Genomic DNA, 14220 nt, shown 5'->3' with positions numbered 1-14220 from the left:
TGTGATGTTAAGCTACTTAACACACATCTGTCGGGTGGCTCCATTACTTTAGGCTCTGTAGGTGACACTTGAAACCTATTCTGGCTGAACCAAAGGGAGTTACTGGAATATTACTGTGAAGGTGACAGAATTGAAGGAAAAGTGAACGAGCTGGCCTCAGGAAAGTCCAGGGCCGTTCCGAGGATCTCGGCAGTGAGAATTCGTGAACTATGGCTTTAGGTCAGGGGTTGGCAAATGTTTTCTGTAAATGACCAGATTGTAAATATTTTCAGCTTTGCGGGGCATACAGTCTCTGTCGCAACTGCCCAGCTCTGCTGTCGTGTGTGACAGCAACCACAGACAAGACGCGCATGGACGAGCACTGCTGTCCTCCAGTATTCACTCCGCGTTTCCTTACGAAAATTTCCGACTTTATTTTCAAAAACAGAAGCAGGTCTAATTAGTCTACCGTGGGTCGTATGCTCACAGTACGGTGACAGATGCACCCACCGAGACCAAATGCAATGCCGAAGTTTTTGCCCACAGGAAAATCAGGATGTTCTTAACCAAAAAGAGAGGGAAACACACTGCCCAGCATGTGGTACCTGGGCCAGTGAAGGAGAGTAGGGTTGTTCCGGGTGCGGAGGACCCCGCGTGAACGAGAGCCACCGCCGCAGCTCTCATGAAGCTCACAGTCGCACCGGGACAGACACCGATCAAAGCGGCATGCCATGAACGTGTGGTGACAAACTGAGACACACATCCCAAGGGAGAGAAACCGTGGTTGACAACAGGGTTTTGCCACCTTGGCACTGATGGAATGTGGGGCTGGGTAATTCGTCATCGCGGGGGCTGTCCCGTGCATCCTCGGCTGTCCCGTAGCTCCCCTGGACGCCAGGTGCAAGCCTGAAGTCTCAGCTTAAATGTCATTTTCCTAGAAAGGTACTGCTTGACCTCGAGCCCCTCGCCTCTCCTCTCTCCCTGTGATTGGAGATGGCGGGTTTTTTTTTTTTTTCCTGTCTGTCTTTTTTTTTTTCCCATTAGCACTAAACAGATGTGTCTATGGTTTCCGGCTATATCTCCACGCATAACACCAAGAAGGCACTCAGTAAATATTTCTCGACTATGGATTAAGTGAAACTAACTCCTCATTTCCATGGAAATTTTCCACCAGAATTTTTCTTCAACAGGAAAATATCTTAAATGACTTTAGAATATGTATTTTAAGTAACGCAAGCTCATTTGGACATGTTAGATAAGGCATTTCAAACACAACGAGTCAACGGTATCTCAGGAGACAAGACCTGTAGATCCAATTATTCTAAATCATTGTGACTTATAGACCAAATGTAATGCTTTCATTAGAGGTTGTTTGTTAATCCATTTAATGAGTAACCTTTTGGTTGAGGGGGAGGTGAGCAAAATAATCTCAGCTTCTATACAAGCGATTAGTTCTGCACATATTAATCTGCCTGCTTTCAATTTAGACACTGTTTAAAAAAAAGAAATCCAAGCAGAGGGGGAGCAGGAGTTTAACAGCCATCCATTCTTCCAAACGTTTCAGAACGCACATGAAAATGAACCCTGAAACAAGCCGTCAGCAGGGGCACTCATTAACTTAATACTTTTAATTTTGTGAACAGAAGCCGGAAGCCGATTCACTGGATGCAGCGCCGAACACTCACACCTCCAGCCGCCCGCGAGGCGTCTCTGCACGGGCGTTCGAAGGGCCCCGCCAATGCAGCGCGTCCTGGTCGGGGCTCCGCAAACTCCTCGCGGTCCCCTGCACGGACCTGCCCTCCGCCTAGGCTCCTGGCTCTGCCGCGACATTCCCCAGCACATCAGCTACAAGTCTCAGCAGCGTCTCCTGGGACTGCTCCTTGGTACCCCCGAGGCTGCCATGTCCTCAGACTGACCCTCCAGCTCACGGCAGCCACCCTGGCCCTTTCTCGGCCCCCCCTTAACTCTAGTCCTTTTAACTTACATTCCCACCTCCAAGCTTCCGTCCGTAAGGTCCCTGCCTTGGCTATGGGACACGGCTTCAAACACCCAGATATGACCCTGTCATTCCCTCAAAGTACGCAAACCAAAGAAACCCTCGAATGTTTCTTCCTCGTCAGAATGACTGATGCTGAGCACCTACTGTGTGCAAGCTCCGTGCTCAGTGCTCTCCATACATTATTGTACTGAATCCTTCTCAATAGCCCTCAGTTAACAAACTGACTCCCCGCGAGATCTGGCCCTGCCCGCCTCGCCCACTTCATCTGGCCTGCCAGGGGCCAGCCTCGGTGGCCACCGTGTTCCAAGGACACAGGGCGCGCAGCCCGGCTCTCCTACAGTGTGCTCTCCTTCGCCTTGGCTTGTGTGGCTCCCTTTGTCACATGACTCTCAGCTGCAACATAAGTTTCTCACAGAAGCCTTCTCCGATCCCCAAAGTCGGTCCCTCCTGTTATCACGGAACTTGCCGCTCTCTGTCGTTAATTTATTCCCCCCCATTCGTCTCCCTCAGTAGAATGGAGGCTCCCTTAGGACAAGGACCATGTCCAATTTGTCCACCAATCGGCTCCGGGAGTAGCACAGAGCCAGCAGGGAAGGGCACTCCATAAACAGTAGTCCAACAAAGGGAAGAAGGGATGGACGAGAGCCCCGGGCCTGCCCGGCGGGCCTTTCATATGTCCTCGCTATTATCAGTATCTCGAGTTCTTGTCTCTAACGCTCTTTCCTTACCGACGTGGGCATTGCCTCCAGGCATCCATATCAGATGGTGTTAACGTCTCTGCGCAGAATAGTTTATGATCTTCGCGCTCACTGGACCTACTGCCTCTTGCTTCGGATCGGGCTGTGGGCTGTGAACGCATCATCTCGGTTGCCCTTGGCAGCTGCCCCACGAGGCAGGGCCTCTTTTCCAGGGATTCATTACGACTTTTGTGGGCCTCAGGCACTTTCGCCTTCGCGGGCCCTTCTTCCATAAAGACATATTAAAAGTTAGGTTACATTACACTTAGTTCTTTATACTAGTTACATATGTATAACCCAGGCTGGATTCATTGTTATAATAGTCGTTGTTCTTCCGATTTTAAAAAGAATTAAGACATTGTCATGGGCCCTAAATACTGAGCCTGATAAGTGGGCCCTGTTATGTGCCCAGCTGTCGCATAAGGAAACCGATGCTCTCAGCACGGACCATTGCTGAAGAAGGGGTGGAGCTGGGACCCGAACCCAGACCAAGGGTGAGTCTAGTTCAAAACTTCTAAGCAGAGCTAAAACTCCAAGGACCCAAGCAGGCTGTGCTCCTGGGTCAACTCAGGACATTCCCTCAGCCCGCACCGAGCCCAGCTCCGCACAGCCCTAGGCACTGGGATCGACGCCCGTGGGGAAGCCCGCCCCCTCGTCCAGGCCCCGCCCCCCCGCCTGGCTCCCGCCAGGCCGGGACGCCTGGAGCAACCAGCAAGCAGCGGCCCTCCTGCCCCGCCCCTTCCGCAGGCCCCGCCTCTTCCGTAGGCCCCGCCCCCGCCTGGCTCCCGCCAGGTCTGGAAGCCTGGGGCAACCAGCAAGTGGCAGCCATCCCGCCCCGCCCCTTGCCTAGGCCACGCCCCCCGCCTGGGCCGAAGCGCGCGGCCGCAGAAGGCCGCGGGGCTGCGCGCGCGCGCCCGGCCCCGCCGTGCGCATGCGCCGTGCTCGCGCGCTCGCTCGCGGGAGAGGATGGCTGGGGCCGCGCCGGGCGCCATCATGGACGAAGACTACTTCGCGAGCGCGGCCGAGTGGGGCGACGAGGCGGACGGCGGCCAGGTGAGGGGGGCAAAGGGCGGCCCCAAAGAGGACTGTTGGCCTCCGCCCCCGCCGCGCCGGCCCTGCGGTCACCGTGTGGTTCAAGCACAGCGCGCCCCCCTCCGCCGCCATTCCCCGGCCGGTGGGCCCGCCCCTCACGCCGCTGCCCGCTGAGGGTCACGCACGCGGCCTCCCGGCCTCCGTTTCCGCACTCGCAAACTAGTAGGGGTGGGGGCCGGGCCGCAGCCCTGCGGGGCGGGCACGGCGCCGCTGCTGTCCCTGGGGCCTCAGTTTCCCCAGCGGCGGGCTCATGACACGTGGTGACCCGCTGACCCCTGACGTCGGGCCAGGCACAGTTACTTGCAAGTAGTCCCCAGGTCCTTTGTCTCCATTGCCACTCTGTCAAACCGCTCATCACACAGGTGGTCCAGATGAGAGAAACTTAGCTTGGCAGTGGGCTGGCGGTGGACGCATCTTTTCAAAAGTCATAGTACTCGTCACATTGCGCTTTGGAGTCACAGGGTGTTAGAACTAGGGCATGTTAGAGGCCATCTAGTCCACTCTTCTCCTTTTGTAAACTGGACCCTGCAGTTCCGAGCCGCAGCTTATGCAGTTGGTGGCAAAGCCAGGTCTACGCCCCACTGTCAGGAGGGTGGGGACCCCTGCGTCCAGAGACCCTGGCTTAGCCCCCTGACCCTGATAGGCCTTCAGTGATGACAAGGGTGGACCAGATGTCCTTTTCAGGTTCATTCCGACTGCTCGGAGGAGGGAAAGCATATCAAGAAAGGTGACAGAGGGGTGACATGAGCTGGAATTTGAAAGATAGTGATAGGCCAAGTTTTGTGACCCAAATTCTGGTCACTCGAAGCCATGTCAGGTGCACTGTGGAAGGCAGAAAGCTGTGCTGGGAGGCTGCTGGCGTGAGGTCCACATGGCGGAAGCCGAGAGCCGTGGAGACGCGGTGCAGTGTGGCTGCAGGTCGCCGGTGGGAGTGGCACAGAGGGGACCCACCGGGTGAACGGGTGGAAGGTTAAGGTCATGCAGGGTTTGGATGTCTTTCCGAGGGAGGTAGGAACCTTGAAGCGAGAGAGAGGCATCCGTTTTGCGGCTCACGAAGGTCATCGTGGCCTGTGTGACGGATGACTGAGAGGAAGGAACGAGGCTGTGCCATTAGGGGATGTCGCTGCTGTGAGCATGCACGACTCTAGGACCCGTGCAGGTGAAGATGGGAGGAAGGGCCTCACCGATAGACGGATGGGAGAGGGAACAGAGGGCTCTCGTGACAGGAGTGACAGGACGTGGGGGGCGGAGTGAGGGAGGAGAAATTGAGGATGAATTTTAGGTTTGTGGTAACAGGTACTTGATGGGATCTTACTGAAATATGGCTTGTGGGGAGATCTATTTAGAGGGAAAGGGGGCCAGTTTCGGATCTAGTGAGCCTGGAACGCTGGTGGGGCGTCTGCATGGAAAGGAGGGGCGGGCGATCACGGGGAGAGGGGTTGGTTTATGAGCAGGGGGGTGGCATGGCCCCGGAGAAGACGTAGGAGAGGGGAGGACGGTCCAGGGTAGGAGCCCAAGAATACAGATGTAAGGAGGAGTCTCGGGGTGACGTCCGGCCTGTTCAAGGCTCCCCACAAAAACGTGGGCTGAGAGAAGACGCCCCAGTCTCCACAGCGAAGGAGTCCAGCTTCACCAGCGCGCTGGCTCTCGGCATGTGGGTCTGGACACTTTTCTGTAAAGGGCCAGCTGAATACTTCAGGTGCTACGGGCCTCTGTCCCAACTGAGCTCTGCTGTTAAGGGAAGGCAGCCATGGATGTTAGGTTTTTAAAAAGCTAATAATCCAGTAAAAGATTATTTACAGAAACAAGAGGAGAGCCAGAGTCGGCTGATTCCTGTTACCCCATTACGTTAGAGTCAGCTGTATGGGGCTTGGTCTCCTCGCTTGTGAACTCCTTTGGTGGAAAAAGACATATCTTGTCTTATACCTTCTTAGGCTCCCTAAACACAGTGCTCAGTGCGCAGTAAAGGTTCTGCTTGTTACTTAGGGTGATAGTGTTAAAGCTGGATGGACCGCGGGTCACACAGTCCACAGTCATCGCATCCTCGTCCTGCCTCGTCCTTAGAGTCAGTAACGCGCTCGAGGGTGCTCCCATGTGGCACTGGGAATCTAGGCAGGCCTGATGCGAAGCGAGTCGGTGATCTTTACTTTCCAACAGCGGAGTGATGGCTGTGCCTTCAGGAACCGCTGCTTCCGACTGTGCCGGAAGGCGGTAGAGGGCACATGTGAGTGAAACGGTGACAGTGAACACAGCAGTAGCTCCAGCCGTGGCAGTCTCGATGCCAGGCGCTGTGCTCGGCTCTGCCGGAAGTGACCCCATGGAACCCTCACAACAGCCAGATGAGGGTGGGTACCGTGATTATCTTTAATAGGGAGGAAACGGGTACCCAGAGAGACGAGGGAACTCAAATGACCTCTGGACACAAGTTCACCAGGGTGGAGTCGCGAAACAAACCCCCTCGGTGTGGTTCTGGATCCCGATTCCTTGTCCTAGCCACTCATGACTTGTCCGGCCCACTTCATGAGATCCTCAGGAAAGTCGAGTGGAATAATGTATGCGGCGTTCTTCTCAAAGGGACAGTGTGACAGAGATTTAAGGTGAGATCCTAGGATATACATGTTCATGAAAAACCGCGTGGCTCACGGCTCTTACCGACAGCAGGAGGAAGACTACGGGGAGGGAGAGGACGACGCGGAGGTCCAGCAGGAATGCCTGCACAAGTTTTCCACCCGGGACTACATCATGGAGCCGTCCATCTTCAACACACTGAAGAGGTGTGCGAGGCGGTCCTCTGCGTTGGGAGGAGGGTGGGCGTGACGGGGAAAGTTTTGTAACAGACCCAGGAGATGAGCCGTGCAAGTGAGGACGATGGGGTGCTGGGACGGGAGCCTTCCAGGGGCCCCTCCGCACGCTAAAAACCTTCGTGACCTGGCGTCCTCCGTTCCTCCCTGTTGTCACCTGTCCCCACGCCTGTCTGCATTCATTTTCGTGTAACGGCTGCTGTGTCCTTTTTTCTAGGTATTTCCAGGCGGGAGGCTCTCCTGAGAATGTTATCCAGCTCTTGTCAGAGAACTACACTGCGGTGGCCCAGACCGTCAACCTGCTGGCCGAGTGGCTCATTCAGACAGGTGCTGTGTGGGTGGCCCCTGTCCCCCCACCCCACCTTCAAAAACGAACACGTTTTGATCATTACAATGCTGATAAATTGGAAGGAAGGAAGAACTGAACTTCTTACCCATCTCTGTCTGCTCCGTTTTTATCTTTGATTCAATAACTGAGGTTTACAGACAGGCTGCTAATGTGATTCTCATTGAGCTGTTTCCCTGCCGTGCTGCAGCATTATAGGATTACAGAGTGTGTGTTCAGTGTGTCATTTTTAAGAGGTCTGTTATAGCAGGCAGCAAATGATGGACAATTTACGACTGGGTCTGATTATAGCTTTCGGCTAATATGATCAAAGCAGGGCCTTACTGTAAATCACAGAGCGGGCCGAGATGACATCACTGGTTAAGTGCTGTCCGGAAACCGGCGCACTCGCCGCTGTCGCGGTGATTAGGTACAAGTGTGCCTCTTGGCGGGCGTCCGCGCCCCTCTGCAGGGCGTGTCTTTCCGTCCTCCCACCTGTCCCTTTCGCAGTTCGCCCTTGCCCCGAGCGAGGTCCTCAGTGGTCGGCTCCGTGGGGCCGAGGTAGAGCGTCCTCGAGTGTTCTGCTCTGTGCTGCTTGTTGATTCTCACCATCGACTATGGTTAATGTTAATTTTTATGAGTCCAAAACTCTAAATGGTCGGTCCCGGGCTGGCCGATTCACACGCAGCCTTTTGGCCGGTCTGCTTTTCCTGAAGTCAGACGAGTTGAGACAGTGCCATTCCTTTCAGGCGTTGAACCACTGCAAGTTCAGGAAACTGTGGAAAATCACTTGAAGAGTTTATTGATCAAACATTTTGACCCCCGCAAAGCGGATTCCATTTTTACTGAGGAAGGAGAGGTGAGGAATCTTCTCTCTTCTTTTAACACCAGTCGCTGGGGTCTTTTGCTGATTTCGTGTGTGCACTGGGGTGCGGCCTGTGACGGCAGTACCATGGAGCTGGGGACTGAGTCAGGGTGTGGGTCAGATTGCGTGCTCGGCGTGGCGAGCTCGTGCACGCGGAGGGGCACCCAGGCGCCGAGCTCGGGGAAAGGACGGCGGCTCCACGGTCCCCTGTCACGCCGACTGGGGCGCAGGCTCTTGGAGTCGTGTGGTGTATTCATCCAGGTCCTCCGGAAAGCCAATGCCAGGACAGGACTAGGCGTGCAGGAGGTTCCGGAGGACAGCCCTGGGAGGGAGGGGGGGTGGGGGCCGGAGGGGGCTGGGGGCACCGATGCGGGTCTGACCCTGAAGACGAGAGGGAAGGGAGGACAGCTGGGCAGCAGGTCTTAGACCATAGTGTGGTTTTCAGAGAGTTTCAGCAGCGTCAGCGCAGAGTCTTCAAGCCACAGTTGCCTGTCCCCGGAGCCCGCGTCCCCTAGGAACTGGTCTGCCTTACAGGCCTGGCTTCCCTCATCCAGTAGCTGGGGCAGCCTGTGGGGGGCCCGGCCTTGGTGCGAATGGATGGCGGAGTCCAAGGGTGGCCTGGGGTCCGTCAGCCATGTAGGATGAGAGCTGAGGCACGTGGTCACGGCCTCTCCGCGTGGCGCTGGGCAGAGCCCGCCGTGCCGTGTCCGCTGCCTTTTTTCTCCGCGTGCCCAGCGCACGCAGCTGATTTAGCGTGACTTAGTTGTGCGTGTGACACGGCTCCGCCGGACGAGACTCTCAGTGTCTCCAGCAGGCGCCTTTCGGCATGCCTTTGTGTGGCGTCGGATCTTCCAGAAGCTGTGAGCAGGTGCTCAGGGCTCCAGCTCTGCCACCCAGCTGCCTGTGTGGCATCGCCAGCTCTGGGATGCTTACGACGGTGGCACTGTTTGCGCTGGAGCGTCCTGTGACCGTTTATACAACAGAATCTTCACCGAAGCTCCAGCCGGGCCCCTCACCTCGCCCTCTGCTTGTTTGTCGGCAGACCCCGGCGTGGCTTGAACAAATGATCGCGCACACCACGTGGAGAGATCTCTTTTACAAACTGGCCGAAGCCCATCCAGACTGTCTGATGCTTAACTTCACCGTTAAGGTAGGGGTGCCAAGTCGGGCGAGGCGCAAGTGTGTACGAGCAAGGGTGACTCGGGGTTGGGTGGGGTGGCGTTTTTCTTCTGAAAGATCATATTTACTTTTTTTGGTAAAGGCCTTTGTCGTTGCACTTTAGTCAGTCTTAACATTGAGAGAGAAAAGCACGGCATTTGTATCTGTTTCTGCATCAACATGGATAGTGGTTTAGGATTTGGCAGGAATGTATTTTTAGAGGCTGCTGTGCCCCGAGAGGAGCCTTTGAGGACGCCTGGTCCGTCTCCTTCACCTTGCACATGCAGACACCGAGCCGGGGTGCTCAGCCCGGGCCACACACCTGGTTAGGGGCGAGGCAGGGGTTGGAGTAAAGGTTCGAGACCTGAGACCAGTGCTTGCTTGTCACTTCTCACTACAAACACTGACAACAAGGCCGCTTTCAACGAAACGTGTGGCCCCTACTGTTGACACTTTGTTGGGCTGCTTATTTTTATGCCGTAGCTCATTTCCGACGCGGGGTACCAAGGAGAGATAACCAGCGTGTCCACGGCCTGCCAGCAGTTGGAAGTGTTTTCCAGAGTACTTCGTACCTCCCTCGCTACAATTTTGGATGGAGGAGAAGAAAACCTTGAAAAAAATCTGCCTGAGTTTGCCGTAAGTTCTTCATCTGTCTCGGGTTAGGAGGGGATTTGGGGTCAGGCATTTGCAAACAGGAGACACCCCTTGCCTTCAGAGAGTGCGCCGGTCGCATGGCTCCTTCCCAGACCAGAGCTGTGTGTGTGTGTGTGGGGGGGGAGAGCTGCTCACGTCCGACTCCCTTCTCTGCATTGTCATTGTGCCATCCTGAACCCCAGACTGCCCCTGCACTTTTTCAGAAGATGGTGTGCCACGGCGAGCACACGTACCTGTTCGCCCAGGCCATGATGTCCGTGCTGGCCCAGGAGGAACAGGGCGGCTCCGCCGTGCGCAGGATCGCCCAGGAGGTGCAGCGCTTCGCCCAGGAGAAGTGAGAGGCCGCGCCGCGCTCCCCCCGCCCTCGCTGTGTGCCCCAGCACCCGCCTCCGTGTGCAGACTGGGTCCTCTTGACAGTTAGGGAGGCCGCCCGCAGCCCGGTGGTTCTAAGTGAACGCACGGAGAGCACTCGAGCATCGCCCTGAGGCGTGTGTGTTCAGTGTGCGGTGACCGCCCCACTCGCGGGAGTGGCGCACGCGCGGTCTCACGTACTGGGCTCACCTGGCGGAGCGCAGCAGTCTCGAGCTAGTGGTCCAGCTGCTGTGCTGTGTTCGTCTCTTAGAACAGAATCAGCTGCTGCCGTCCTTGTTTTTAACTAACGCAGTCTTGGTCTGTGAGCCGTATTCGAACCCTTCTTTCCCACTTAGCTCCAATGTTGTTTTCATGGGCCAGTCACTGTACCATTGAGTGACAGACATCTGAAAAAACAAAGGGATCCCAACAATGCAAAGCATTAAATGTGGAAAAAAGGAAGGAAGGAAGGAGGAAGGGAGGGGTTACTAACGTTATATCCCGCTTTGCCAACTATGGGATGTGTGGTTTGTTTTTCATCAAGAGGCCACGATGCCAGCCAGATCACGCTAGCGTTGGGCACAGCTGCCTCCTACCCCAGGGCCTGTCAGGCCCTTGGGGCTATGTTGTCCAAAGGGGCCTTGAACCCAGCCGACATCACAGTCCTGTTCAAGATGTTTACCAGCATGGACCCACCTCCTGTTGAACTCGTAGGTTGCTTTTCATTTAAATAGTAAGATGGCGCGTCCCCAGTGTCAACTGGAAGGGTTATTTTAGAAAGTCGTTTCTCTTAATTCTCTAAAGTCAGGGCAGATTCTCACTGAAACGTTTCTGTCCTCTTCTGGGCCCTTGCCCGTCACCCACGGGGCCTGCACACGTCAGGGCAGGGGCGGGTGTGGGTGGCGCTCCCTCAGCCCCTCGTGTGAGGGCCTCCCTGCTGCCTTCCTATCCGGCGGGCTGTGTGTCTCCTCAGATCCGGGGGCCCGCCTTCCTGGACCTGTTCATGCAGTCACTCTTCAAACCCGGGGCCCGGATCAACCAGGACCACAAGCACAAGTACATCCACATCCTGGCGTACGCCGCGAGCGTGGTGGAGACCTGGAAGAAGGTACCGTCGGCTCTGTGGGTTCCCGCACCCCGTGGGGGACGAGTCGCCCCCTCCTCCCTTTGGCGTTATTTGGGAATTTCGGCTGCAAGAAATCACGAGCCCATCTCCTATCAGAAATGTCTTGTTAGTGTTGCCCAGAAAACAGTCAGAGTGCTCGGTGTCTCGGGGACGTGTACACAGCATCCAGTACTTCCTCTTAGTCCCTGGAAGTGTGTGTGACTAAAAGAACAAGACCGAGCCCCCTGAGCCGCAGATGCCTTCTGCTTGGCTTTCTGCTTCTGTGTCCTGTGCGAGTGCGGAACGTGGCCGTTTACTTGACTGCTGACCTTCGAGACAGGGAGGGGGTTTGCAGAGAGAAGCCAACAGCACCAGGTGACCCCGACCTCACCGATGTGTGTGTGTGTGTGTATGTGTGTGCGCGCGCGCGCGTGCGCAGAACAAGCGTGTGAGCATCAACAAAGATGAGCTGAAGTCCACGTCGAAAGCTGTGGAAACTGTTCACAACTTGTGTTGCAACGAGAACAAAGGGGCCTCAGAGCTGGTGGCGGAGCTGAGCACCCTCTACCAGTGCATCAGGTGAGCGGAGCGGCGCTCGCTCCTGAGCCTCGTCCTTCTGGGAGGACGCGGCGTGCGTGTTCATGTTAAAAGCTCGGGAAAAACCTTCAGAAATACTCTTTTCTTTTTTTGAACGTATTTAGAGAACTTTAAACTGTTGTAGCAGCATAGTTTTTAGGTGTTACTTGGCAGAAGTCTCTTCACAGATCAGACTAAGAAAAAGAAAGACCAACCAAAATTAGAAAAATTGATTGGAAGGGAAGGGTCTATTTATAGTAAAAGTCAGGCCAACAAAGGATTGTTTACATAGAATGATTTGCGGTTTCGCCAGTTCTGTAAATGAGAAGCCACTGGGGAGAGCTTACAAATTGGGCATTCTCTTGGGCGTTTGACTCTCCCCTGGTAATTGTACTAGGGACACGCAAAGGGTTTCCTAGATAATAGGAAACTTCAGGCCAGTCCACCGGGCTCGCGGAGCGTTTCGCCTGAATGGCCTTTTCCTCTTAAGCCAGGGCAGTGGTTCAGAGCAAGCCGGGAACTGAGGGCGGTTCTCGCAGTGCACGCTGGGAGGACGCGGGGCTCATCTGGCTGTTGGCACCAGTGAGCGCCTCCCTGGCGGGGCACGTGGAAGGGTGGATCGATGGGTCAGACTGCATTTGTTCTTCACACGTTTGTTTTGGTGTTCGGTTTTTTAAAAACATTGTTTAAAGTGAAGCCATCTGCCTTACTTAACTGCAGGTTTCCCGTGGTGGCGATGGGGGTGCTGAAGTGGGTGGATTGGACCGTGTCAGAACCGAGGTACTTCCAGCTGCAGACCGACCACACCCCGGTGCACCTGGCGCTGCTGGACGAGGTAGGGGCCTCGGGGCCGTTTCCAACACGTGGGAAGCCTCCCTCACAGGTAGCGATAGGCTCTGCGGCTGGGGCGGTGTGCAGAGAGGGCACCACTGCGGGAGGAGTTACGTCCCTGCGGCCTCGCAGCCGCCCGTCAGCGTAGGAGCACAAGGCCGCACGGAGCCGCGGCGCTGGAGGGCCCGCCACACTGCGCACGCCGGTGTCGCCAGCGCTCTGTTCAGGGAGCTCAGGTTCTCCTCAAGCTAACTCTTTCCACCCTCAGCAAGGTTTTCCTGCTAAGGAACCAGTGCCGTTGACTGTAGACATCTCGGTTTTTATCAAGTGCCCTGAGAGGTTGGGGGATGGCCCAGAAGCTGGCGGCCATGACGGTGACGGTGATCGTGTGCTGATGGTGCGCCCAGACACCCAGGCACAGCGCTCAGCAAGGCTCCCTTTGGCCTGTTTGTAGATCAGCACCTGCCACCAGCTCCTGCACCCCCAGGTCCTACAGCTGCTCGTTAAGCTCTTTGAGACTGAGCATTCCCAGCTGGACGTGATGGAGCAGGTGAGTAGGTGGCCCTCGGGGTCTGTCGTGCTGCCTGGGGAGGGCCCGTTCTAGCAGACCTCTCTGCCCCTACTCTTGCAGCTTGAGTTGAAGAAGACCCTGCTGGACAGGATGGTGCACCTGCTGAGTCGAGGTTATGTACTTCCTGTGGTCAGTTACATCCGGAAGTGTCTGGAGAAGCTGGACACTGACATTTCGCTCATTCGCTATTTTGTGACTGAGGTCAGCAACCCACCGTTCGTTTACCTTTCACACTGTTTACACTAGTGGGGCCCGTTCTGGCTTAATTTAGTTGGTACTGTACCTAACTCTGGGAACTGTGCTTTCCGATAATCGTGCCGGTGACAGTGATTGTCCCAGCACCCCCTGCATGCAGGCAGCGCTGTGTTTTACCTAGGCCACCACCGGGTGTCTTAACCTGGGGACCACTGTGTCACCAGGAAGCAAGAAGCAGGGAGGGGAGGGCGGCCCATGGGCTGCGGAGAGGAGTGACCCCCGCTTCCCCTGCTCCCCCCGCAGGTGCTGGACGTCGTAGCTCCTCCGTACACCTCTGACTTTGTGCAGCTTTTCCTCCCCATCCTGGAGAACGACAGCATCGCAGGCACCATCAAGACGGAAGGCGAGCACGACCCCGTGACGGAGTTCATAGGTGGGCGACTGGGTGTCCCTTTGCTACAGTTTTAAGTGTGACGTTTTTATCCCGTTTCTAACCCTGTGACTTCTGCTTTTGCTGCAGCTCACTGCAAGTCTAACTTCATCCTGGTGAACTAATTCAGAGCACCGCCCAGGGCTGGAGCGGAACATTCTGGACCAGTTGTGGAAAAACTCTTCAGAAACTGCTCAGCCAGCATCTTGGAAATGCGCCCCCCGGGTTAGAGGTGGATGACCGCTCTCCCGGAAGCTGCCGCCGTCGGCACAGCGCCCCCGGCTTCTGCGGGCCCTGTCCACAGCCCGCGTCCCCGGACACGAGGACGCAGGGCGGCTCACATGCCTCTGCGGGCGCGGCCAGCTGTCAGCACCATGGGTGTCGAGGCACCTAAACGAACGACTTTCAGGGTCAGCTTACGTTTTCTCACGAGTACCTGATCAGTTGATATTTTATTGTAACTGTTTTAATTTTCCAAGAACAGATAAAAGCCTTTCTAATGGGTCGGAAGGTGTAGATCCTGGTGCTGGTGTTCTCGCGTGGAAACAGGC

The 14220-nt window shown here is 55.9% G+C and overlaps 1 protein-coding gene across 4 annotated transcripts; it reads left to right on the top strand.

Moving 5' to 3' along the window:
• The first annotated feature begins 3644 nt into the window (after positions 1 to 3644).
• On the top strand, positions 3645 to 14175 carry NELFCD (negative elongation factor complex member C/D). 4 transcript variants are annotated; one of them, XM_016124932.2, is made up of 15 exons: positions 3645 to 3768; positions 6469 to 6581; positions 6826 to 6935; positions 7683 to 7792; positions 8841 to 8948; positions 9440 to 9592; positions 9814 to 9944; positions 10506 to 10671; positions 10935 to 11069; positions 11506 to 11645; positions 12363 to 12477; positions 12928 to 13023; positions 13105 to 13245; positions 13543 to 13672; positions 13760 to 14175. In XM_016124932.2, the coding sequence occupies exons 1-15, from the start codon at positions 3682 to 3684 to the stop codon at positions 13792 to 13794; spliced, it is 1770 nt and encodes a 589-aa protein (XP_015980418.1). In that variant the 5' UTR covers positions 3645 to 3681; the 3' UTR covers positions 13795 to 14175. The 4 variants fall into 4 exon arrangements, with proteins under 4 accessions (XP_015980418.1, XP_015980419.1, XP_036085118.1 ...); XM_016124933.2 differs by having other exon boundaries at positions 3648 to 3768; positions 6466 to 6581; XM_016124934.2 differs by lacking the exon at positions 3645 to 3768 and adding an exon at positions 6129 to 6152.
• Positions 14176 to 14220: the final 45 nt, after the last annotated feature.

The sequence above is a fragment of the Rousettus aegyptiacus genome, unplaced genomic scaffold, assembly GCF_014176215.1.
Source record: "Rousettus aegyptiacus isolate mRouAeg1 unplaced genomic scaffold, mRouAeg1.p scaffold_m13_p_12, whole genome shotgun sequence".
NCBI classification, from domain to species: domain Eukaryota; kingdom Metazoa; phylum Chordata; class Mammalia; order Chiroptera; family Pteropodidae; genus Rousettus; species Rousettus aegyptiacus.
This window is presented reverse-complemented; position numbering and strand designations above follow the sequence as displayed.

Bases quoted from the DNA above. Each gene is read 5' to 3' on its own strand.
- NELFCD (XM_016124933.2), top strand. From the start codon at position 3,682: ATGGCTGGGGCCGCGCCGGGCGCCATCATGGACGAAGACTACTTCGCG. The intron at 11,646-12,362 runs GTGAGCGGAGCG...ACTTAACTGCAG, and splicing joins ACCCTCTACCAGTGCATCAG to GTTTCCCGTGGTGGCGATGG. The intron at 13,673-13,759 runs GTGGGCGACTGG...CTTTTGCTGCAG, and splicing joins CCCCGTGACGGAGTTCATAG to CTCACTGCAAGTCTAACTTC.